Source organism: Schistocerca americana, chromosome 3 (assembly GCF_021461395.2).
Source record: "Schistocerca americana isolate TAMUIC-IGC-003095 chromosome 3, iqSchAmer2.1, whole genome shotgun sequence".
NCBI lineage: Eukaryota > Metazoa > Arthropoda > Insecta > Orthoptera > Acrididae > Schistocerca > Schistocerca americana.
The window spans coordinates 724,174,997-724,202,504 of NC_060121.1; the positions used below are offsets into that span (position 1 = coordinate 724,174,997).

The following is a 27,508-nucleotide window of genomic DNA, read 5'->3' on the forward strand; positions in this document are numbered from 1 at the left end:
CATTTGCTCTTTTCTCTTTTGTCCTTGGAACTGTGTGAGCAATTTTTCTTTGGTGCACTTTGCTAGAAGAATATTTTGCTCTTTATTTTGATGAGCCATTCTCTTTTACTTATGTCTGTATTATTTGAATGTAGTGGTTTTACACCCAGCATACAAAAGTGTTTTTCAAATGTCAAGAACTATAGGAGTTGAGAATCTCAGGAGCCAGCAATGGAAACATTAACAATTTCATTGAGAAGTTTTAGTGATGGAAATGATGTATCTGTTTTTGTATTGTAATTGTATTTCCCTTTTTTTGGAACTCTCATACTGAGAAACTGTCTTGGCAGATAAACTGTCTGGATATAAATGCTCTGTGTTTACAACTTACAAAAGTGATGTGGGGAGAGTGAGAGGAATGTAAAACCAGTGCTACAAGAGGCACAGAAAGAGATGGAATGTAAAAGTTTTACTGTTATTTGTGAGAGAAATGAATAATTAAACATGTAGTTTTCATTTACTTTGTGCAGAGGTGTTAATCTTTACAAGTGCTCCACCAAGAAAATGCTAGAATCTGAAATAAAGTTGTTAATTGACAAATGAACATAGTGGCATCTTTTGACCTATCCTTCCATTTTAACCTCCACAATTTATTCTTCTTTCCTACCCAAGGAAGGAACTATTTGTTGTGAACTCTAGATAGTGTGTCACTTTTATTTGCTTCTATCAGCAGTGCTACACATTTCACTTACTGAAGGTAAGTTATGGCCAGTTGTTCTATCTCAAAAGTTATTAAAAATCAACTTTAGCAGTGAGAGAGTTACTCAGCAGCCTCTGCTGTACTACCATAAATATTGTCAACATCACATTATGTAAATAAACTTAACTGATGGCTATAAAAATGCAGTCATGCTTTAACAGTCTAGATGAAGATAATGTGTGCAATATCACAGACTTTAAAGAATACGCACATTAAGAACAGCTTACCAGCTATAAATTTTGAAGTAGTTTTCCAACTTATACCAATTAAAAAGTAAGAAGTAGAAAAGTCAAAAGTAAAGAAAAAATGCTTCTCAGCACTCTAAACAAGAGGTATTTAACTGAATATACTGCTTATAGGATTTAATTTTCTGGAATAATGCACCTTATTATGTATTTAATGCAGTTTTATCTTTCTTCACCTAGGTGTCATCAACAACTGGCACAGGAAGCCTACTGCTATCTACAGGCTCTGGTTCTACAAATGGCAGTCCTGCTGTAGGCAGTCAAACTCAGCAGCGAGTACATCGTTCGTCTGCCTCTAATGTCCAGCAGAATTCAACAGCACCACCTCTTGTGCTTAGTTTATCCCAGATACAGGGATGTTCTGCTGGTAGCCTACTCATACTCAACAGCTCATCAACCACTGGTAATTGAAGAACTGTCAGGAAAATAAAATAAATTTATTTGATTTTGTGTTATATTTATAGTGGAACTATGCAGTGAAATCTGTAGCTATTATCAGTTTGTTAGAAAGCTTGGCTAGCATATGCATTCATTTTCAAACAAGCATTTCTCATGAAGTTTTCATATTTTCTATTCCAATGTCTGTGTGTAACCTGTCAAGATGACTGTAGCCCATTCAGCTAATAGTTCTTTCTTTCTCTTTTTTTAATATTTTTGTTGTTCTAATAGATTTGCTACTCATAATTTTGCTTTATATTTGGCTACCAACTGTATCTCTGTATTTAGTAGCATTTAATCTCTTGACACATATTGCTTTTTAAGAGGACTGACAGTATTATGAAATGAATAAATTGCTACTCACCTTATAGTGGAGATGTTGATTCGCAGACAGGCATAACTTAAAGACTACTAAACAAGTGATTTTTCAGCCAAAAGGCCTTCTAAAGTAGACAAACACACACACACACACACACACACACACACACACACACACACAAAATGACCACTGTCTCTGGCCACTGAGGCCAGACACGCTACATACAGTTTTCAGTCGAGACTATGATAAAGTTGCAGAAGACATTAGTTATGTTTCTCTGATATGCCAGGTTTGGTTTGTACATCTTCAATATGCAATTTCCAAATGTATCTTGAATTCATTTTTTATTTGAACTTAAAATTCCATTCATTTTATTTTTTAGCCCTTAATGAATTTAGTGTAATAAATTTAGTTAAACCTTTTTGCTGTCCTCACATGCTTCAGAATTAAAATTTTATATTTTTTTCTTTTGATGCTTTTGATTTAAATTCTGAATTTACCACTCATTGAAAATAGAAAAACCTGGTTCATGTCCTGGTCCTGGCACAGAATTTCAGTTCCATGTCATATAAGTACTTTGGAAGTTTTTTCTGTCTGAGCTAATTAGTGGAATCTTCTTTTGAAACGTATAAATAGTTTTATGACTGATAACAAGTAGCTCCTCTTTTAACATAATGCTCCACAAACTGCTTTTGTTTACATGTATATGGTTCAATCAAAAATTTTAACTTTCTTCAAAAAGTCTTTATTTGTTCATTGGTATTAATCGATTTTCCATACAATGTTCTTTTCAGGAGGCATTTAGACTACAGTTTTCAATGGAGCCTATGATAAAGTTGCAGAAGACATTTTTGTTAATGCTCTCTATCATCTCTGAAAGCCTTCTGGAATAAAATTTTTAGCATTTCACATACCTCCTTCAGCAATTCTGTCAGTACATCTTCAGATTATATAAATATTCTTCTTCTTTGTCGTTTTTGTCTTTGGAAAAATGACAAAGCCACAGAGGATGATGTGTAACAGACACAAAGGCTGTGACATGATAACAGTTTTGGTTTTGTTAAATGTTCATGATACTGCTTGTGAACTGGCATGTGCAGTTGCCATTAATTATTAAGCCTTAAATCTGGTTATTTGCTATGGAGTGTTGTATACCAATGGTGTGTAGTTAGCACTCATTATTGATATGTGAACTAGTGGTAAGAAGACATGTTACACTAAGCTGTTTAAGTTCAAAAACATGGCTAGCAGAACTTACACATTTAATTTAACTTTGAGCTATTTTCAGTCTTGGTTGTCCACAAAGCTTCCATTGAGATAATTGGCCTTTGTTTTGTCATACCTGTACACTTATGTTTCATTGTCAGTTATGCCATGTATGGGCAGTAAGGAACAGTCACAAGTGTCATTCAGTAACCCTGAACAGCGCTCATTCAGCACAGCTTTTGACCAATATTCAACAATTTCAGAATAGATTTTACATCTACACTACAATAATTTACCTACTTATTAGCAGCGAAACATGGGCAACATACATACACACATATATACATCCATTTTTATAATATGTATGGATTTTATGTCTTAAGTTCTAAAAGAAATTTCATTGTATGAGTTGAGTTATATACCAGCCTCATTGGCAACCTCTCATATAATCTTTTGTGGTTGTTAATAATTGTTTTGATACTTTTCCCTCTTATGTTATCATTGCTTATCGATGTGCCAGGGCATCCATGGTGCTTGCCATTTTTGTAATCTCCAAATTTCTACAGGAAATGTTTACATCACTTTTAAGTTTGTTGTGATGTCTTTTGTATGAATAAAACACCATTCAGCATCTACAATGTACTATTGTGCTTGGTTGTATTTTTTAAAGCAAAACTTAACTGAAATTCTTTGTTACATTTTTCCCCACAAGTTAAAAAGTCTCAGAGTATACCAAAAACATGTTAAAACTTCGTGACACGACTATAAAGTAAGTGTTCAGTATAATTATCAAGGTCACAATCTATTTCATCAGGATAAATATATTTCATATTCACAAATCTGATGTCATTGTACATTGTTGAAAAGATTTCCTAACTTTACGTAGATAAAAAAATGCAAACATTCAGTGTGTGCCAAAGCTTAGGTCTGACTGGGCTCATAATAATTCTGTGAAGTAACAGTCACTGTCAGAATTGGAAACATTTATTAGTATGTACGTTTCTGAAACCTAATTTTTATTTGGACTCCTTATGAAGGTCACTGCTTAATTTTTGCTGTCTCTTTATTTATCTCATTTCTTTATCTCTAAGTCAACAGTGCAGCAATATGAATATCCTTTTATCTACTTATGTGAATAACAGTAACTAGTCCAGGATGGAATGACAACAATATGGAAAGAATAGATTGCACCTCAGCACATAGAGGAGGCATTGAGCTGCAGACAGGCACAATGAAATAAATGCTAGAATAATCAATTTTGAGACAAAGTCCTTCATCAGAAGTAGAAAACTCACACATACATGGCTACTGTTGTTTTCAGGCACTAAGGCCTGACTGTGACTGTATCTGAGGTGAGCAGCAATCTAGGTGGAGTGGGTAGTTGGGTAAGGAAGAGGCATGGAGCCAGGAGGGGGAGGTTAGCAAAGTAGAGGTGGGGGTGGGGGGGGGGAGGGGGAAGATGCTATTGCTACCTGTCAGAGCAAGTTGGGACATATGCTGAATCCTGAGGCTGTGGATCGGGGAAGGGGGGGGGGGGGGAGATAGAGAGGATGAAGAGACTGTGTTTTCCCATATGTGCAGTTCAGAAAAGCTGATGTTTGTGGTAAGAGTCCAGATGGCACAGACAGTGAAGCACTTTATGTTGGGCAACATGCTCAGCAAGAGGGTGGTCCAGTTGTCCCTTGACCACAATTTTGCAGTGACCATTCACATAAACAGACAGCTTGTTAATTGTGGTGCCCACGTAGAATGTGGCACAGTGTTTGCAGCCAAGTTGGTAGATCACATGGATGCTTTCACAGCTAGTCCTGCCGTGAAAGAATTGGAGTAAGTGTTAGAGGGAGGGAGTATGTTACAGATCTACACATGCTACACATGCTTTCTAGCTCACCAATGCACCTACAAAATCCTTTCCCCTTCTTTACTCCTCTCCTGTCCCCTTTCCTATTTTCATCATTACACCTGCCCCCATCCCCCCCTCCCTCCAAACACACACACACACACACACACACACACACACACACACACACACACACACACAGCCTCCTGATGCTGTGTCCTTGCACGTCCCCACAGGCAGTTTTAGCATATTCCCCACCCCCACCACTACCATGACATCCCCCCTCCCAGCCCCTCTTTTGGAAACCCCCCCCCCCCCCCCCCCACACACACACACACCCCAGCTAGACTTCTACTTACCTCAGATGCTGTCATAGTCAGACCTTTGTGCCCAGAATTGATAGTAACCATGTGTGCGTAAGTTGTGCTTGTGTGAATATGTGTGTTTTCTACTTCTGATGAAGGACTTTGTGAGAAAGCTGAATGCTTCTATCATTCATTTCATTGTACCTGTCTGAGGCTCAGTGCCTCCTCTCAGTGGTGAGTAGCAATCTATTCTTTCCTTATCGTTGTTATGTTGATAACAGTTTTGATATTTGCAGCTGTCTGCCAGTGGAAATCCACACTACTTTGTAGAGCTTGCTAATAATTGACTGGGTAGGCTTACCATCACAAATAGGAAAATGCCTGGACTCTATAATGCTGAACCTGCCTTCACATTGATGGCTCTCTGGCTGTATACAAGAAATTAATATTAGAAATATTTTACGAGTTAATGAGTCTTTATTTTTTATATTTTCTACTTTTTTGTTCACAGGAAACTCAAATAGTGGAGGTGGTACAGTGACATTTTCCAGCAAAGAAAAGACAGTTGTTCTTAAACAGGAAGCAATGGACACAAGTTCTTGCAGTCGTCTGCAGGATGTGAGCAACAACAACAGTAGCAAAATGGATGTGACTAATGGCAATGCTCCTCCAACATATGACAATAGTGCTTACCATAGACAGCTTCGGCAGCATGAGAAGCGATCAACAGGAGAGCAGCTTCCACTCTTGCTTAGCAGTGCACCCCCAACACCAAGCAAGCATATGGACACTACTACCTCAGAAACAGAACTCACTAGCTACTGCAATGCAGATACTGTGCTTGTCATAGGGACAGGGTCCTCAACCAAAAATAATGGAGTGGGTGATTCCTCAGGGATGGGAGATTCTTCTGTTTCTCTTGGGTTTTTTAATGAAACTCTTGATTTGTCACAAGAGGACATACAGAGGACATTACAGGCTAACATGCCCTGTGCTACTGGTGTCACTGTAGATGAATCCCATGGACAGCACCAAGCAGATGACGATGATGTGATAGTATCAGAAATTAATCCTATGGATTTTATTGATGGGTGCTGTGATGTAGTAGTTTCACCAGATGAAACACAGTCTGTAACGGGTACAGGTGTGGACGATGATGTTTTTGTAAATTTGGATGCATTTGATATGTTAGGTGATTTTCCTGAACTTGAAATTATGGAACCAAGTGTTTCTGCAGATGAGACAGTAACTGTACACAGTGGTGATGTCAGTGTTGATGACAAGGACTTGGTAACTGTGACTTCCGTTGAGTCACAGCAGGCTTCTCATGAACCTGACAAGGATAGAGGTCAGCCTTCACCTACCATCGAGTTTCATGAGGGGACTGTCAACATTACTGATTATTCCCCTGAGTGGGCGTATCCTGAGGTAAATTATTAGTTCACTTGGTCTTAATTTATAATTAGAATTATATATTGCATCAAGTAAAAACTATATTATTTCTCTATGTTCCTTATGTAGTTGTAATGCTAAGAAAGTGAATGACAAAAACGTTTACATGAAAGTTTGTCAAATCTGAACCAAAGGGGAATTAAATGTATAATATGTTTTGCTTCTTTCTATGAATTAAAAAGTTTCAGAGTGAATGGAACACAAACAGCGTGGGTGGTGAACAGTGCTAGAGGTGTGGTTGGATGGAAAGGGTTTGTACAGTAAAAATGGAGTATTTTTCAGTAGGGACTGGCTTTGATGACAAAGGTACCAAATCAATAAAAAGTACCAAATTAATAACTAATAATAATAGTTATCATGATAGATAAATGAGGGAAATCATATGTAAGTTTTAAGGCCATTTGGAAACACAAGTGGAAGATTCACAACTACTAAACTAAAATATGTGTTTTTTTGATTGAGTGTTAGGAATGTGACTTTGAATGATAGTTTTAATGCCTTTACATAGATTTTTCTCATTCCAGTAGGAAAATTTACAATTATCTGGACTGTCTATGCTGACTAGTTATTGCTGGGGAATGTAATATCCATGTCCATCACTTCGATACTATTATATTGCACTGTCATAACTCTCATACCAGAAGACTTTCCTAGCTGTCAGTGTGGTGGTTGTGATCCCAGGAGACTGATGAAAGTTAAAGAAATCAGTTTTAGTGCAATAATGTTGATGTAGTGAATACTCTTGTTGGAGGAGGGATGACAAATCCAAATGATTTTGATTGTGGAAAGTAATTTAATGACTTCTGGAAGGGTTAAGGTACAGCATGAATGGCAGTATGTATGATTCTGTACCATAAGAAAGCTGCAATTACCTCAAAAACAGCTGGGCAGTGAAGGGGGAGGCGTGTTTATAGTGATAGGAAGTGCAATAGTATCTAAGGAAATTGACGGAGATCCGAAATGTGAAATAATTTGGGTGAAGGTCAAGGTTAAAGCAGGCCCAGACATGGTAATTGGATGTCTCTATAGGCCCCCTGGCTCAGCAGCTGTTGTGGCTGAGCACCTGAAGGATAATTTGGATAATATTTTGAGTAGAGTTCTGGGTGGAGATTTTAATTTGCCAGATATAGACTGGGAGACTCAGACGTTCGTAACGGGTGGCAGGGACAAAGAATCCAGTGAAATTTTTTAAAGTGCTTTATCTGAAAAATACCTTGAGCAGTTGAACAGAGAACCGACTTGTGGCGATAACATATTAGACCTTCTGGTGACAAACAGACCCGAACTATTTGAAACAGTTAACGCAGAGCAGGGAATCAGCGATCATAAAGCAGTTACTGCATCGATGATTTCAGCCATAAATAGAAATATTAAAAAAGGTAGGAAGATTTTTCTGTTTAGCAAAAGTGACAAAAGGCAGATTACAGAGTACCTGATGGCTCAACACAAAAATTTTGTCTCAGGTACAGATAGTGTTGAGGATCAGTGGACAAAGTTCAAAACCATCGTACAATATGCGTTAGATAAGTATGTGCCAAGCAAGATCGTAAGAGATGGAAAAGAGCCACCATGGTACAACAACCGAGTTAGGAAACTGCTGCGGAAGCAAAGGGAACTTCACAGCAAACATAAACATAGCCAAAGCCTTGCAGACAAAAAAAAATTACGCGAAGCGAAATGTAGTGTGAGGAGGGCTATGCGAGAGGCATTCAATCAATTCGAAAGTAAAGTTCTATGTACTGACTTGGCAGAAAATCCTAAGAAATTTTGGTCTTATGTCAAAGCGGTAGGTGGCTCAAAACAAAATGTCCAGACACTCTGTGACCAAAATGGTACTGAAACAGAGAATGACAGACTAAAGGCTGAAATACTAAATGTCTTTTTCCAAAGCTGTTTCACAGAGGAAGACTGCACTGTAGTTCCTTCTCTAGATTGTCACACAGATAACAAAATGGTAGATATCGAAATAAACGACAGAGGGATAGACAAACAATTAAAATCGCTCAAAAGAGGAAAGGCCACTGGACCTGATGGGATACCATTTCCATTTTACACAGAGTACGCGAAGGAACTTGCTCCTCTTCTTGCAGCAGTGTACCGTAGGTCTCTAGAAGAGCGTAGCGTTCCAAAGGATTGGAAAAGGGCACAGGTCATCCCCATTTTCAAGATGGTACGTCGAACAGATGTGCAGAAATATAGACGTATATCTCTAGCGTTGATCAGTTGTAGAATTTTGGAACACATATTATGTTCAAGTATAATGACTTCTGGAGACTAGAAATCCACTCTGTAGGAATCAGCATGGGTTTTGAAAAAGACGGTCGTGTGAAACCCAGCTCGTGCTATTCGTCCACGAGACTCAGAGAGCCATAGACACGGGTTCACAGGTAGATGCCATGTTTCTTGACTTCCGCAAGGTGTTTGATACAGTTCCCCACAGTCGTTTAATGAACAAAGTAAGAGCATATGGACTATCAGACCAATTGTGTGATTGGATTGAAGAGTTTCTAGATAACAGAATGCAGCATGTCATTCTCAATGGAGAGAAGTCTTCCGCAGTAAGAGTGATTTCAGGTGTGCCGCAGGGGAGTGTCATAGGACTGTTGCTATTCACAATATACATAAATGACCTTGTGGATGACATCGGAAGTTCACTGAAGCTTTTTGCAGATGATGCTGTGGTGTATCGAGAGGTTGTAACAATGGAAAATTGTACTGAAATGCAGGAGGATCTGCAGCGAATAGACGCATGGTGCAGGGAATGGCAATTGAATCTCAATGTAGACAAGTGTAATGTGATGTGAATACATAGAAAGATAGTTCCCTTATCATTTAACTACAAAATAACAGGTCAGCAACTGGAAGCAGTTAATTCCATAAATTATCTGGGAGTACGCATTAGGAGTGATTTAAAATGGAATGATCATATAAAGTTGATCGTCGGTAAAGCAGATGCCAGACTGAGATTCATTGGAAGAATCCTAAGGAAATGCAATCTGAAAACAAAGGAAGTAGGTTACAGTACGCTTGTTCACCCACTGCTTGAATACTGCTCAACAGTGTGGGATCCGTACCAGATAGGATTGATAGAAGAGATAGAGAAGATCCAATGGAGAGCAGCGCGCATTGTTACAGGATCATTTAATAATCGCGAAAGCGTTACGGAGATGATAGATAAACTCCAGTGGAAGACTCTGCAGGAGAGATGCTCAGTAGCTCGGTACGGGCTTTTGTTAAAGTTTCGAGAACATACCTTCACCGAAGAGTCAAGCAGTATATTGCTCCCTCCTACGTATATCTCGCGAAGAGACCATGGGCATAAAATCAGAGAGATTAGAGCCCACACAGAAGCATACCGACAATCCTTCTTTCCACGAACAATACGATACTGGAATAGAAAGGAGAACCGAAAGAGGTACTCAGGGTACCCTCCGTCACACACCGTCAGGTGGCTTGCGGTATATGGATGTAGATGTAGATGTAGATGTAGATGTACATGCACATTGTGGACATCTCAGTTGTTAAGAGGGAACATTCTCTAGTCTTGCATAAGTTTTATCAGGTCTTAATAGTACTTCAGAACTCATCTTTTCCCCAATATCATTTTGTGGCAGCTGCTCATTGTTGGACTCTGTGCCCAGATGCTTTCTCACCAACATGACAGACTGTGCTAGTGTATTGTACTCTGTAATTAAGGCCAGTGAGATTGTACCAAATGGACTCCAATTCAGAATAATGGATGATTGTGAAAATAGCTCTTGTGGAAATGGTTATATACAGTTTGTTATGTCTAAACATATTCAGATGTGACTGTTATCTTAGGATTTGATTCTGGTTCAAATGGTACAAATGGCTCTGAGCACTATGGGACTTAACATCTGAGGTCATCAGTCCCCTAGAACTTAGAACTACTGAAACCTAACTAACCTAAGTACATCACACACATCCATGCCTGAGGCAGGATTCGAGCCTGCAACTGTAGCAGTCACACGATTCTGGACTGAAGCGCCTAGAACCGCTCGGCCACTGCGGCCGGCGCATTTGATTCTGGTCTGAAAAGATATTTTGGTCAATGAGATAACACAGAATTGTCTGTTTTTGCAGCCAAGTCAATCACAGATGAAAGTATTGCACTGAGAAAATGAAGAGATATGCTTGTCTTGTACCAGGTGGTTGTAATTAAACTGAAGGTGTTCCGAGTGCTGCAGTTCAGACTGTATATGCAGAGGACACTGAAACATCTTAGGTGTATTCATTAATCGGGGTGCTTGAGGACTATATTGAAAAGTAAATAATAGTTCCGCTTTCAGCTACCAGGTGAAAATATGGTACTTTAAGCAGTTTCCTGTTTTGACATGAATATGCTGTTTGTCACTTGACTGCATGTGTTGATTTCTCTCATGAAGTGACTGTTGGTGTGAAGGTTTATGAAGGTTGAAGTTTTCGTACAGACCATTGTGGCTATTGAGAAGAAAGATCATGCATTGCTAGTCAAGTTGTTTAATCAGAACAGCATCAATAGCACCACTGCATTGCAGGGATATAGCCAACAGCTGCAAAGAAGCCACATGTCAATAAATGGGCTAAAGAATCTGCTCAAGAAATTTGAAGAAATAGGTGGTGAGGTAGGAAGAGGGAGGTGGCCCATCCACATGGCAGTTGTTCGTGAAGGTGCTGTAGCTATAGCCAGCTGAGCAGCACATGCCTCAAATTCTGCAGCCAGTGCTTGAGCTGTGTCACAGGAATTGTCTCTCCCCTGTTCAATAGTTCAAAAGGTTTTGCAGTGCATTTTACACTCGTGTCACTACAAGATTCAGAATGTGTACTAAGTGAAGCCCCCAAATAGGCTATAATGCCATGACTTTGCCCTTCGTTTTTTGGCACACATGGAAATGGATGGAATGGGGCCAGAGAGTGTTTCATAGATGGACAAAGCACATTTTACTCTGTACATTGTCATGACTACACAGAACTGTCACTTATGGAGTTCTACTCCATCACATGTTGTGCAGGAACATCAACTGCACTCAGCTTCTGTGACTGTGTAGTGTAGTTTCACAAGCTCCTTCATTCTCGGTCTGATTTTCTTTGAGGAGATGACACCTTGCATGTTGTGAGGAACTCCTTGTGCGATGCATGATTCCAGCTTTGCAAGAATGATACTCTGCAAGATGGGGCAATGCCACATGTTGCTTGCCAAGTGAAAGATATTCTTTGGGTAACTTTCAGTAATGACTACATCATTTCTAGGCAATTTCAGGATGTATAGCCTTCCAGATCCCCTGACCTAAATCCATGTGCCTTCTGGCTGTGGGGATATCTGAAAGATTGTCTATCTGGGATGTATCGAGACCCTTCCTGATATGAAGAGTAGCATGCAATGACATAGTGCTCTGACTACAGTGGATATACTGTGAGCAACTGTTGACTAGGCTGTGTTAAAGAAGCAGCACATTACGGGTCAGGAGACCATACTGAACACATGTTGTAACTTGTGACCATATCCTAATAAATGTGCCAGAACCACCATTATCTTGTGTTTGATCATTCACCCCCTTATTCTGCACCCACTCCACATTCTGACTGCTTACAGTGGCATATTTCCATCTGGTGGCAGAAAGTGGAACTATATTTTTTTTCCAGCATACTACACAAGCACACTGATTAATGAACATAACTACAATAATTCAGTGTCGGATCAGCATCAATTTAATTGTAACCACCCAGTACATAACACAGTACAGCCTGACTATTTTCATGGCCAACAATTCTTGATCACTGAGGAGTGTATATTTCATAGAGATACTGTACACTGGAGACATAATGAAAATGGGATTGCATGCATATTTGTCATATCTGAAGAGGCCACCATCTTGGACACTGTGAGATCTATAAATTACATTGAGAGTGAAATGTGACAATATACCTACAGAACTTCTGAATCACTTTGTGGGGGATGCCCTAAACAGACAAAAATTATGGATTGCTGTTGATGGTGAACATACTCTGGCCTGATTTATTAATACAAAAACACACAAAACAGTTCAGTTCATCACGAGGTGCTCTGATTATACATTAACTGTTTTTTGTTATTCTGTGTCCACACACAGAGCAAATTCCTCTCATCTGGGAATAACAGGGTGTATTGAACATACGTAGCACAGGCAGCAAAATGGTAACAAATATGTTTACCTTACAGGAGAACATCACCGAAATGCTGAAAAGTTGGAACTGGCAGACAGTTAAAGAGACACAATAACAATCCCATGAAAGCACTATTAAGTGAAGAAAGTAGGAAAATATTATAGCCTGCTACATATCACTCATGTAGGGACTGTGAAAGCAAGATAAGACTAATTGTGGTACACAGAGAGGCATTTAAGCAGTCATGCTTTCCATAATCCATATTTGAATGGAACCGGAAGAAACCCTAACATGTGGTATAATGGGAGATACCCTTTGCTATGCAAGTAATAATCAGTCATACTAAATAAAACATTTTCTCCACAGGGAGGTGTGAAGGTGCTTGTAACCGGTCCTTGGTACTCAACTACATCACCATATACTGTGCTATTTGACACATTCCCTGTGCCTACCACTCTGGTACAGAGTGGAGTACTGCGGTGTTATTGCCCTGGTGAGAAGCTAAATTTAGTATTAAAACTGTAATTGCATTTAAAAATAGTACTCTTTGTCTCTGATGCATAATGGTGTGTTCCATTGAACATTGTTGCTATTTCTGTGTTGCAGCACATGAGGTAGGATTAGTTACTTTGCAAGTAGCTTGTGATGGTTTTGTCATCTCAAATTCTGTGATGTTTGAATACAAAGAGCCAATAAGTGGTACCAGCCAAATGGCATGTGAAGAGCGTGAATCTCGTGACAAGAATGGCAATGACAACCTTCTACGTTTCACCCTTCTGCAACGCTTAGAGGCAATGGATGGTCGTCTGCAAATCAAACAGGAGCCTGAGGGTTCTGATCTGGTATGTGTAACATATTGACGTATTTTTACATTTGGTTCTGTTGTTTCTTCTCATTTTCTTCTGCTGCTGCTATTGCTGTTACTGCTTCCATTGCATATCTCCAACACCACTGTAAAATATTACAGAGTATGATCTGCAGTTGTATGCAAAATCATAAAATTACTGTGAATTTTAATTAAGGTTTAGTGCTATTTGTTCAGTTAATGTACAGAACACAGATAAAAAAGCATGGGAGTATTTTGATCCTTTGTTGCTTCATTGGAAAAATAACTGGAAGATAATGTTAGATAGTGATGTTTCTGTGACATAATTCAAATGAACAGCAGTTGGTAGTTCTTATTATTTTAAGACCTGAGGATAAGTTCAGTTAATACTATGTGTTTTACTGATTTTTTTTATTTTTTTTATTTTGTGTAGCTGGAATCGAATTGTGTATTAGAGTATTCTATACAATAACAATTGAGGGTAGTGAGTGAGAAATCTGCAGGAATGTGACTAAAACTAGCTTTCACACAAGTATAGTATAAGCACTCTTTTATGGTCATATATTTGATTATAATATCCAGATTTCCAGCTAGAATTTGAGGTGGAATCTAAAGTTCATCTTGTTTATGATGTTCTTCACATCCATTGTGTTTGATATAAAATTGTGATTGCAGATATTAATTAGAACATGAACAAGAACGTGTCATTTAAATTATTCACTTTGATTATCAAACTGACCAAATCTTAGCACTTTTGGAAATGGAAAATGGTGCATTTACTGGGTTTCGTTCACCCAGTATTTACTGTAGCACAAGATGAAAAGCAAGCTTCAATTTTCCTTAAAAACTCAGTGTTTGGAACTCCAGACAAATATTTATATTTTTGTATTTATCATGTTTCTGCACTCAGGTTGAAGGCTCATCAATGTTAAGCCAAAGCAATTTTGAAGATCGTCTGGTAAACTATTGCCAAGAAATGACTTCAAAGGCTTGGCAGTGTGGAGAGGAAGTGAGCCCCTCTTGGTTCTGCAGTCATCGAGGCATGACACTTTTACATCTGGCAGCATCCCTTGGTTACTCTAGGTTAGTAAAAACTAAAAATAAATCTTAACTGTGGTAATTTAAATGAGTTTAACTATTAAAATTTAGTGTTGGAAGAAATCTAAAGACAAAACACTATTCTTTCCCACTTCATTTTGTGCTTTATATTTTCTTCTGCCTTTAGTTATTTGTAGAGCAGCTGTTACATGCCTATATGACAATTTCATGTGTGGAATGAATGGTGATCTAGGTAAACTTCTGTACAGTCCACACACTTTGTCTCTATGTGTCATTTCTCTAGGTATCAGTTTGCAGAAATGGTAAGATTGTGCAAATGATGTATCTGCATCAGCAGCTACCAGTCTCTCCAGCCAGTCAAAATTTCAACACATTGCTCACCTATCTATTTCTAATTTTTGATTTTTTTATGAAAACTGGTATTGTGTTGGGATACCTACTATAAAGGCTCCTTTGAAAAAAATTAAATTTGTTTACTACTACTACTACTACTACTACTAGGCTAATTACTGTTTAGCTCTACAGGACCTTTATACTGAAATGTTTCCCACACCACCCTGTATTGTCTTTCTATGTGTGTGAGTAACTGTATGTTCACTGTTGTGGCTAAATACATACAGTGTACACAGGGCGATGTGTGAAACTTATAGCAATTACACGCTTCTGCTGTTGTAGAAATCTGCTCCAGTGCTCCAGATACCGTGTTGAGCTGAAAGTGGTAACCAAAGTACGGGGAAATATTCTTTGGGGCTCTGTTGAATAGTAATCAGATTGCTTTCAATTCTGAGAAATTTCCAGGTACAGTTGTGGATTTGAATGATCCATGAAGTGACTTCTTTTCCGAAGAAAGGATTGAACTATTTCACTAGAACTGAACACTCCCATCGGAACTGTTCTCAAGCTGGTATTTATTATTAAATCACAATAGAAGTATACGCTGGTTGTAGAATAAGATGTACCTTCTTGAAATGAACAATATTTTATTGTTCTATTAACTGATTTCCTTCCATATACACGTATATTTTACAATATGAATCAAATTCTCGCAATGGCGTCGATTTTTTACATCACAAGAATGGCTCTCCTCTTGTAAAATTACTCTTAACAAGAACAAAAGCTCTATATCCTAAGAATAATTATGTGAGCACTGACCGCCACAGAGTAATAAGCAATATCTTTGTCTCTCTCTCTCTCGCACTGTCACAGCAAATTACGCTGCATGATACATCATACTACATACTTATCCATTACTTTATAAAACAATTTCATATTTGTTTATATAAGACCTTTATGTATTCATTACCTCTGCATGTTACCATATTTATTTATCTCCAGCTTCTTCATTCTAATAACTTCTTGAACAATTGCATTTCTCTCGCTCATCCTGCACAACCTGCTGTACTGCTTGATGAAACATTCTGTGCTTAGGTCTCCTGAACGTTTCACATATAAACTAATGTTTTGGAGTGTATTGTTCACCTGACACCACCTTAGAATATTCCAATCTGTGACACAATATTCTCCCTGCTCTACAGTTGCCTGTGACTTCCTCTTCATAATGACCAGTAGAAGCTATGATTTGATCAGTTATACCAATTAACTATACCACCCTTACACCTTTAACAATTGAGGTGAACTGAATGCTACAATTGCTTTTAAGCACATTATTGCCACAAATCTCAAATGTTAGAGTACCAGTAATAAAAAAATGTAGCTAAATTTAAACTTGGTAAAATACTCCTGGGTATTATGCCATGGTCAAATGAATTGAAACCCAACAAGTCATCCCATCCACGGAGGGCATCTTCAGTGGCATTTGTAGCTTTTTTGACAGTCTGATGTACACCCTGGCTCTCTACTGACTGAAGTAAGTTCTGTTTCCACAAGCTCCCACGCAGGGACATGACGTCACCTGTGTAGAATACTTGATTGCAACTGGCTGTTTATGGTAGCTTTGTGTGCTATTGATGTCACCCCATAGAGAAAGACTGGTGCACATCTTCTTTGGCATCTTAATACAGATACTGTTTAGCTTCACACCATCCTCTTGCCACTTAAAATTCTTAGGGTTGTAATATCCACTTGTAGCTGCCAGTCTCTTACTCTTATCAAATCAAATCCTGTGGTGTCCTGGTTGCAAAGCATGTTCTGCAACAGCTGAGCGACCTGTTTCTCCCCTTTTATAGTTGCCCTTGTGTTCTTCTAGTCATTTTGTTAATAATTCTTTTGTTAGTACCCCCATACACATCCTCGCAGCTACACGTTGTCCTATAAATTCCCACTTTTTCCTGGGGTTTGCGAGCATCCTTGGCTGACTTAAGGTCTTCCTGTACCTTTCAAGTGGATTTGTAGATTACAGTGATATTCCATTTCATCAAGATCTTTCCTATGCTGTCCTTTCCTACTCTTTTTGACTCAGTGCACAAATAATCATTCTTCTGCAAAGAACTGATGAGGTATTTTAATTCGATATCGAGCAACTCTAGTTGACAGATGTTCCTCACTCTCTCTGCCAACGTTTTTGCTAATTATGTGGATGAATGGGTTTTGGTGTACCGAGTGGCCCAAGCTACCATCTTCTTTCTTAAAGACTAGCACATCTAGAAAACATGATCTGCCATGTACAACCTCCTTCATAGTGAGCTGAATGTTCGGATACTTTACATTGTGATGTTCATGCAAATGGCCTAGTTCCTCTCTGCCATGTCTCCACAATACAAATGTATCATCCACATAATGGAACCATGTACTTGGTGTTTTGTTACAGTTTCTAATGCTTGTTCTTCGAGTATTTCCACAAAGAAATTTGCTATCACTGGACTTAAGTGGCTCCCCATAGGCAGGCATCTATCTGTTTGTAAAACTCGTTATCCCATTTGAAGTATGTGGTCATGAGGCAATATTTAAAAAGTTCTGCTATATCAGCAGGAAAAAACAGTGTCAACTATTCCAACATCTATGGTAAATAATGATACCACATCAAAATTGACTTTAGGTCCTCCATCTGGATCACTGTGCCATTTAAGTTACCAATAAAATGTTTCAATTTCTTGGTGTAAGAATCTGATTGGTCCACAATGGGTTGTAATAGTGTAGTCAAGAACTTAACAATTGGTGATTAGGTGGGCAAAACAATGGCACTTACTGTATGTCGTGACTGAATATTTTCCTTACGACTTTTCAGCACTGTATAAAGTCCCAGTGGTAGCACAACTGAATCGAAAAGGTCTTTGACTGCTCTGTTCAGTTGAGAAGTTTTTTTTATTAAATATGTGACAGTTCTAAGAACCTCGTCAGTGGGTCCCGCAACATTCTTAACTGTTGCTGCCTTGCTTCCTTCAGGAGAAGAATGATAATACTATCATTTTGTAGCATTACTTTCATCCACAGTTACATTACATTTTGGAGCTTCCTGTGAGCTAATACTATTATTGCTTGTAGAAGGATTTCTTCAGTTATTGCACAGTCCACACTATAAGTGCCTGCTTCCTTGCTACCTATAATACCCCCATGGGCACAACTTACAGAGTAATGGCAAAATTTCCACCCCTGGCATGCACAGACCTCTCACTATCAGATGATGAATGTTCAGATAAATGGATATCAGTACGGAAAATGTCTTCAACAAAGAAGATGGTAGCTTAGGCCACATGGTATATAAAAACCCACACACACAGACCATTACTTTCACTGAGATTCAGATTGACACCCCTGACAAAAGCAACATGTTATAAAAATGGTGGAAGATAGAGCAAGGAACATCTATGAACCAGAGTTGCTTGAAGCAGAATGTAAGTATTTCACCGAAGCGTTTCAGAAGAATGGGTATTCATCTGCTGAGATAAAGTGTTAAGACAGCCACAAAAAGATCACAGTGATATACGGGCACCTGCAAAATCCAAGATTTTATTGCCATTCATTAAAAATGTTATCAATCACATACAAAATATCTTGACAAAATTGAATATCCAGAATGAAAATTTCACTCTGGGTTCGAGTGTGCACTGATATGAAATTTCCTTGCAGATTAAAACTGTGTGGCAGACAGAGACTGGAACTTCGGACCTTTGCCTTCTGTAGCCAAGTGCTGTATTGACTAAGCTACCAAGGCACAACTCACGACCTGTCCTCAAAGCTTTGCTTCTGCCAGTACTTCATTTCATTCTGGAAATTGTCCCCAGTCTGTGGCTAAGCCATGTGTCCACAATATCCTTTCTTCCAGGAGCGTTAATATTGCAAGTTTCACGGGAGAGATTCTATGAATTTTGGAATGTAGGAGATGGTAGAAGCAAAACCATGAAGACAGTTTGGGAGTCACGGTGGTTAGCTCAGCCTGCGAAAGGTAAGGATCCTGAGTTTGAGTCTCATTCTGGCATGCAGTTTTAATCTGCAAGGAAGTTTCAAAATTGAATATTGCTGTAATCTACAAACCCATCCAGAAGATACAGGAACACCTGAAGTTGGCCAAGGATGCTTTCAAATCTACCATGAAATTGTGTAGCCATATACATGGGGACTACTAAAAGAACTACTGAAAAACGACTAGAACAACGTAAGAGCAACTGTAGAAGGGGAGAAACTGAAGATCAGCTGTTGCAGAGCACACTTTGCAGCCAGGAAACCACGAATTTGATTTGGTAAGACTCCGGTACTGGCAGCCTAAGTGGATACTATGAAGTGCAACAGAGATTACAAAATGCTCTAAGAATTTTAATCAGAAAGAAGATGGTGTTAAGCTAAGTGTATCTGCATTCTGGTGCTGAAGAAGACATTTACCAGTCTTACACCATGGGATGATAGCAATAGTGAATGGAAGCAACTGACAGTGGCCAATTGTGCCAAAATATTCAAAACAGGTGATGTCAAGCTCTGTGCAGAAGCACATAGAAATGGAATTGTACTTCAGTCGGTAGTGAAATAAAGTGTGCATCGGACCTTAAGAAAAGCTACAATTGGCATTGAAGAAAAAGTGTGCAGACTGTAATGAACTGTTTAAGAGCTGTGTACTGTGATCTAGTAGCACTCTGGTCGATGTGTGACACCAATTTCAGTACAGTTCATTTCCGTCATATTTACAGTGACGTGCACTAGCCCGTAGCATGCATTTACATGACATTAACTCCACATTGTCTGCATTATATTGTCTTTTATGACTTTACGTAAGTTCAATGTTCCATAGCCATGAGAGACTCAGCCATTTTATGAATATGTTACTCAGGTTAGTGTGGTTGTGTGTGAGAATGTGTTACTGTCACCAACGCTGTTTTATGTTACGTGCTACTGTACTCCACCAATTGGTTCACAATAGGTGAGTGGTTGCCTTTCCCTTGCTTTATATATTGCTTCATCCAGAAATTTCCATCGTTGTTACTCAAATTAGACCCAGTTTACCTTATCTACATGCAAATAACACAGCAACTTATTTCTATAATTCCTGTTAATTGTGTATATGTCTTTCCACATATAAAACCGTCTAGTTCCGCTATTGTAATATAAGTAAGACCAAGGAACAGCAGGGTGAGGAGTTGGTTACTTCCTTTTTTTTTTTAACATTGTCATCTTTTTAAATTTTCCTCATCTTTTTCATCTGTTTTTGGTCTTTTAGGAGGAAAATAAATATTTACTTTTGTTTCCAAGTTCCTGTATTCATGTTTATTCATTTAACTTCTTGGAATGCTCCATTGATGGAAGTAGATAATGTCTAACCTGAAAGGCTTCTAAAATTTGAGATGGATTCTTTAATTTTGTCTTTTTGAGTGTCTCTTACATTGTGTGCAGCTGTTATTGCTGTCAACAATATTAGGAAAAGGATAGATTACTACTCACCATAAATGTGACATGATGAGTTACAGACAGGTGCAACGAAAAGACTGTCACACATTTAGCTTTGAGCCAAAAGCTTCTTCAGAAAAGAAAACACACACAGATCAAGCACAACTCACACACACATGACCACCACCTCCAGCAGCTTGGACTGGAATGCAACCTTTTATAACGTTGTTGATATTCCAACCTGGACTTTCTATTGTTTGTTATTAGTGTCAAATATTACTCTATTACCAGTTGCTCTATTTTTGTTCCATGTTCTGATTTTGCTGTAGTAACAATACTGATAATGTGATACTCTGCTCAATTTTGAAAATAAAATTTTGAAGTTGAGAAAATATAAATTCCATAGTGACTGGCTAGTAGTCTGAAAAATAAAGTCTCTGCATTGGGGAAAAATGTTAGTGAAAGTGGACTGTTCTGCAGTGTGTGTTCTTGTTCCTTTACTTTTTAGGAAAAAAGTTTTCAGGCAGTTTTTAACCGCAAACTGTTAACAAAACATCATAAGAACAGGTTTGAAATTAAATGTGCACCACATCAGTTACATTTAGAACTTTCAGTTCAGATGCAAGCTTTGAGTTCAGTCCATGCACCAAGAATACAGATGTTAAGTACCGAGGATAGTTGCACTACTGTTGAACTGATTTGGAAAATGAAATCAGTGACTTCCAACTACTCAATAGATTCATGGAATGATATTTGTAAAATTTTGTAGATGTTCCTCTATAGTGTTCCTAAACATTACTCATTTTTGTCTTAGAAAATGAGACATGTACTAACTGGTGGACTGGTATCATATTTCTGGGAGCATATGTTAGAAGAAGCGTGTTCATCATACTACCCATTGAGTTTTGATGGAACTATCAATGTTAAAGATAAAAGAGAATTTCAAACAGTCATTACATCTTGGTCAGAGAGTAACTGCTGCATAACAACAAGGTCACATAAGAACTTTCTTTATCGAAGAAGCAGATGGTGAAATGTTTCATCAGAAATAATGTGAAGAACTTTCTGAAGCAAACTTGTACCTAAGTAAATGCCTTCTGGAGGGGGGGGGGGTCACATGGACTTAACATCACTAAAATATAATGAATAATGCCTATGTAAAAGCTTTGGAGTGTTCAGATGAAAAAGTATCCAAATGTCTGGTCAATATTTACAATTATTTTCATGGTTGGCCTGTCCATTGACAAGAATTTGAAGAAATTCTGTCTAAGTTACTTCCACTTCATAAGTTTTTTAAGCATATACACCCACAAGGTGGCTTAGTTTAGGATCTTCGGCTAACAGGATTTTGGAACAGTGGGATGGTATGGCATATTACTTTCTTAACCATATATCTCTAAAAATAGAATTACACTACTGTTCAATCCAAACCCTACAGTGATATTGTGAATGCTTAAAAAAACCTCCAATAAAAGCAGAACTTCATTAGATAATTTAATCTGCAGAACTATTCTGAAAGTTCATGCAGCATTTTCAGAGCTAAACACTTTGATTCACAAATTGCTTACAGAAATAGAAAACATTCTTGAAATCTTTTTGGCTCATGTCTAGAACATTTCTGCTTTAAGAAAAATTGAAAGTATTTCCGAATTTCTTCATAATGAACACTTCACATTGAATGATCTGCTTCCTCTTGAACAACTAGTTGTTAGTGAGCAAGTAACCAAAGAGTTTAGTACGCTGGAAGAATGTGACAAGTTGTGGTTTCTATACAATGCAGACAAACATTAAAACACAGTTCACAAAAATGTGATGGAATAGACTTGCTTATGAAGTGCACTACTAAAAAGACTTGGGTTTTTAGATTACAAAGAAAGAATAAAGAGCAGAAGCTGCAGTAAAATGTTAAAGGTTGCAAAATAGTGCCATTTGATGTCCAGCAAGATTACATATTAGACAAGTGGAGGGTTCTACAGTTTGAAAATGATTACACAGTTTTAAATAACAAAGGTACTGACGAGTATTGGCAGAGCACATCTCAAAAAGAGATTAATCATCTACAGAGTTTAAGTACACAAAAGTTTCAAAACTTGTTAAGGCTTGTCTAACATTGTTCCATGGATATGTGGACATAGAAAGGAGGTATACTATTGCGAAGCACACATTAGGAGAAGACAAGGCAGCAATGACTGAAAGATTTTTGAACAATATTTTAAATGTCACGGATGCATTGGGATAACACCCCATTTTCTTTCTGTGCTCATTAGATATGGACAGCAAGCACATGCAAATTATAGAGCTTATAAGGAAGAATGTGAAAGGAAAAGAAAACGTGAATTAGAATAAAAGCAAAAAAGAGAAACAAAACCACAAGCTTCTCGAAGAGTTGAATAACAAGATGAATAACATCAGAAAATCAATAGATTGTGAAACAGCTTCTCTGAAAGAATAGAGAAAAGAACATCATCTATCGAAGGAGGCACAAGAAGAACTTCTCTTTCAAGCTTCAGAAAAACTGAAGAAAGAACTCAAAATAATGATTTAAAAGCAGAAAAATAAGTTCATGGTATGTCTGAGAGGGCACAAATCATGAAAGTAGAAGAAAGAGTGAAAGAAAGGTAGTGGAAACCATTCAGAAAAATCTTGAGAAAAGAAAATTTAATATGATTACTTCATTTTTTGCTAAGATTCCTAAGAAATAGTAATCCAAAAATATTATGTTGATCTTTTCCAGTATTAAAGTGTGGAATAACAGTTGTAAAAATGTGATGTAGGTTTTGCTTGTGAGTTACGATTACCAATACTGAACTACCAATGTACCTACACATATTAATAAATTTGTATCAAGGAAGAAATGGCCATGCACCATCCAGGGTTGTAATAGAGAAATTTATTACAGTCTTAACTAGTCTTTTGGAAGGTGAAAACAACTAATTTGTGCCATTTCTGTTTATTTAAATAAATAGCTCAGTACGTAGTGCTGCCCTGCTATGTATTGATTCCAATCTACTGTTAGTCCATCTTCTCATCCCCCCCCCCCCCCCCCTCTCTATCCATCTCATCCTTCATGTTCGCTCTGTCTATCTCCTCCTCCCCCCACTCTGTCTGTCTCCTCCCTCCTCCTCTGTTCATCTCCTCCTCCCCTCCGCCTCTCTCTATTCATCTCCTCCTCCCCTCCGCCTCTCTCTGCCTATCTCTTCCTCCCCCTCTCTCTGTCCATCTCTCCCCTCCATCTGTCTGTGCCAGTCTCCTCCTCCCCCCTCACTGTGTGTCCAGCTGCTCCTTCCCCAATTCTGTCTCCATGCTGTCGCTACAGTAGGACACTGGTGGTTTTTCTTTTAAGATTGTAAAAAATTTGGGCAAAATTGTTCTTGGGCCTTAGAGCTTTTTACTCTTGGCTTTGCCTGCATACATACATCAAAACCAGGCTGTCCCAAAAGACGACGACAAGCTATAGGGACAGGTTCCTTACACCGAAACAAGAAACAAATGTCAGTAAACACGGGTTCTAAAGTGCATGCCTTAAGAGCTATGAGCGCTTCTTCAGTAAAAGAGATTTGTTTCACACTAGCGAAGATGAAAAAGTGCTCATAGCTTTTAAGGTTGCATTTTTGAGTCCATGTTTACTAGACATTTTTTTCTTGTTTTGGTGCAAGGAATGTGTCCCTAAAGCTTGTTGGTGTTTTTTTGGAACACCTTGTATATTTCACATAGGTTTAATATATTGTAAACATATTTGTACATATATTCACATTTCTCTCTAGCAAATTTTGCCATGTAGCTTCATTTTCATACAGCTTAATATTTATGACATTGAATCTCCTGAACTGTGTGCTGCAAAATGATATACTTTTGCATATACATCCAGTGGCATATGTGGCTACTGTCTAGGAAATGTGCTGTGAGTATAGTTACTAATAAATTAAAACTTCATGTGTGATGCGGCAGTTTTTCACACATCTCAGTGTTTGTATCATATCTCCTGAACTATGTATCATACAATGATATATTTTTATACATGCATTCAGCAACACAGTATGTGTATCCTGTCTGCAAAATGTGTTGCAAACAGAATTAGTAGTAAACAAGTAATAATGGAAAACATCATGCTTCATGTGACGGTTGTACAGCATATGGTAATGATAAACCTGTTTCCCTTCATCATTCTGTGGAAGTTGTCAGGGACAAAAAGTTTCATAAGGTTTGAATGTGTAAAGTCTGTTCCGAGTTGTTAAGTGCTCTCATTTGCAAATACTGGATGACTAAGGTTGGCTATTCGTGCGTTTTGGACTACACAGGTTTTTCAACCCCCAACCTCACTACTTCAATAGTAGGTGGTACATATCCTCACAGTGATGATTTCCAGACCATAAGTGGTGTGTACCAGGTTTGGTCGAAGTAAGTCCAGTAATTTAGCAGGAGATGTGGAATATGCACACACACACATACATACATACATACGTACATACATACATACATACATATTGTATTGTACATTCATTTTTATAATATGTATGGATTTGTCAGCTTTTTATCACATTTTTTTTCAAATGGTTTTATCATCTTTTAATCACCTTTTTCAAATATTTTGTTACTTTTCTCAGCTTTTTCAAATGTCACCATGTCCGCCTGCTTAGTTGGGTGGTAACGTGTTTGCAACCCATGCAAACAGACCCGGGTACGATTCCTGGCCAGGTTGGAGATTTTCTCCACTTGGGGACTGGGTGCTGTGTTGTCTTCATCATCATTTCATCCTCATCACCGGCGTGCAAGTTGCCCAATGTGGCATCGAATGAAATAAGACTTGCACTTGGTGGCCAAACTTCCACGAATAGGGGCCTCCCGGCCATATGCTCATTTCATTTCATTTCATTTCAATGTCACCATAGCACCTCATTTTGGAACTGCATAGTTTTAATACAGAGGAAATGGGATAAATGAGTGTAGACTTCATGAATTTGTATACTTTTGAAAGTGATGGAATTGTTTGTTAAGTATGAAGTTATGTTTGACTAAGAATGCAATTTTGTTTCACAGAAGTAGAAAAATCTGTTTAAGATAAGGTGTATACATTTGATGTAATTTGGCATTTTGCTGAATCTATAACTTAAGTAGAAAAAATAACCATTTACTTGTTAAAATTTTGTTATAGGCTTGTTTGTGCAATGTTGCACTGGAGAGAGGAGAATTCGTCTCTTCTGTTGGAAACAGAAGTTGATGCCCTTAGTCAGGATGAAGATGGATATACTCCCCTTGTGAGTGAAAGCTTTTTGTTGTTGTTTGTTAATCAGCATAGAACTTACTGTATGAGATCGTGTATTATTAATGAAACTGTCTTCCATGATGCAATGAGCTTCACAGTATTACTTGCACACATAACTTATTTCATGTAACCCTAATACACTCCTGGAAATGGAAAAAAGAACACATTGACACCGGTGTGTCGGACCCACCATACTTGCTCTGGACACTGCGAGAGGGCTGTACAAGCAATGATCACACACACGGCACAGCGGACACACCAGGAACCGCGGTGTTGGCCGTCGAATGGCGCTAGCTGCGCAGCATTTGTGCACCGCCGCCATCAGTGTCAGCCAGTTTGCCGTGGCATACGAAGCTCCATCGCAGTCTTTAACACTGGTAGCATGCCGCGACAGCGTGGACGTGAACCGTGTGTGCGGTTGACGGACTTTGAGCGAGGGCGTATAGTGGGCATGCGGGAGGCCGGGTGGACGTACCGTCGAATTGCTCAACACGTGGGGCGTGAGGTCTCCACAGTACATCGATGTTGTCGCCAGTGGTCGGCGGAAGGTGCACGTGCCCGTCGACCTGGGACCGGACCGCAGCGACGCACGGATGCACGCCAAGACCGTAGGATCCTACGCAGTGCCGTAGGGGACCGCACCGCCACTTCCCAGCAAATTAGGGACACTGTTGCTCCTGGGGTATCGGCGAGGACCATTCGCAACTATCTCCATGAAGCTGGGCTACGGTCCCGCACACCGTTAGGCCGTCTTCCGCTCACGCCCCAACATCGTGCAGCCCGCCTCCAGTGGTGTCGCGACAGGCGTGAATGGAGGGACGAATGGAGACGTGTCGTCTTCAGCGATGAGAGTCGCTTCTGCCTTGGTGCCAATGATGGTCGTATGTGTGTTTGGCGCCGTGCAGGTGAGCGCCACAATCAGGACTGCATACGACCGAGGCACACAGGGCCAACACCCGGCATCATGGTGTGGGGAGCGATCTCCTACACTGGCCGTACACCACTGGTGATCGTCGAGGGGACACTGAATAGTGCACGGTACATCCAAACCGTCATCGAACCCATCGTTCTACCATTCCTAGACCGGCAAGGGAACTTGCTGTTCCAACAGGACAATGCACGTCCGCATGTATCCCGTGCCACCCAACGTGCTCTAGAAGGTGTAAGTCAACTACCCTGGCCAGCAAGATCTCCGGATCTGTCCTCCATTGAGCATGTTTGGGACTGGATGAAGCGTCGTCTCACGCGGTCTGCACGTCCAGCACGAACGCTGGTCCAACTGAGGCACCAGGTGGAAATGGCATGGCAAGCCGTTCCACAGGACTACATCCAGCATCTCTACGATCGTCTCCATGGGAGAATAGCAGCCTGCATTGCTGCGAAAGGTGGATATACACTGTACTAGTGCCGACATTGTGCATGCTCTGTTGCCTGTGTCTATGTGCCTGTGGTTCTGTCAGTGTGATCATGTGATGTATCTGACCCCAGGAATGTGTCAATAAAGTTTCCCCTTCCTGGGACAATGAATTCACGGTGTTCTTATTTCAATTTCCAGGAGTGTAGTTGGATTTTGAAATTCTTAATTAAGTGTATCTATAGATACTCTAACAGATATGCCTATCTTCTAAAGATTTGCATAATGAAATCCCATGACTTAATTATCATATCTGATCAAAATGTGGTTATAAGTTAATGTTCCATGTTGCCCTAGCCAACAAAAATTCCTTCGATAACTTTTTAATCCACAATGTTTCATCATTGTGTTTGATGAGAATTTAAACTGGCAGTAGCAGATTTTGGAACTCCTAAAACAACTTAGTTCAGCCACATCTGCATTTAGAACCATTGCAGACCTTGGGGAGAGGCAAATCCGTAAGTTCATATATTTTGCATTTTTTCA

The 27,508-nt window shown here is 39.0% G+C and overlaps 1 protein-coding gene across 1 annotated transcript in view; it reads left to right on the forward strand.

Moving 5' to 3' along the window:
* The window catches only part of LOC124606343 (calmodulin-binding transcription activator 1), a 943,657-nt gene that overhangs the window by 690,194 nt on the left and 225,955 nt on the right, over positions 1–27,508 (forward strand). The window contains exons 10-15 of the mRNA XM_047138326.1: positions 1,165–1,387; positions 5,604–6,520; positions 13,055–13,181; positions 13,295–13,530; positions 14,425–14,597; positions 25,498–25,600. Coding sequence (XP_046994282.1) covers positions 1,165–1,387; positions 5,604–6,520; positions 13,055–13,181; positions 13,295–13,530; positions 14,425–14,597; positions 25,498–25,600 — 1,779 coding nt within the window. The remainder of the gene's footprint in view (positions 1–1,164; positions 1,388–5,603; positions 6,521–13,054; positions 13,182–13,294; positions 13,531–14,424; positions 14,598–25,497; positions 25,601–27,508) is intronic.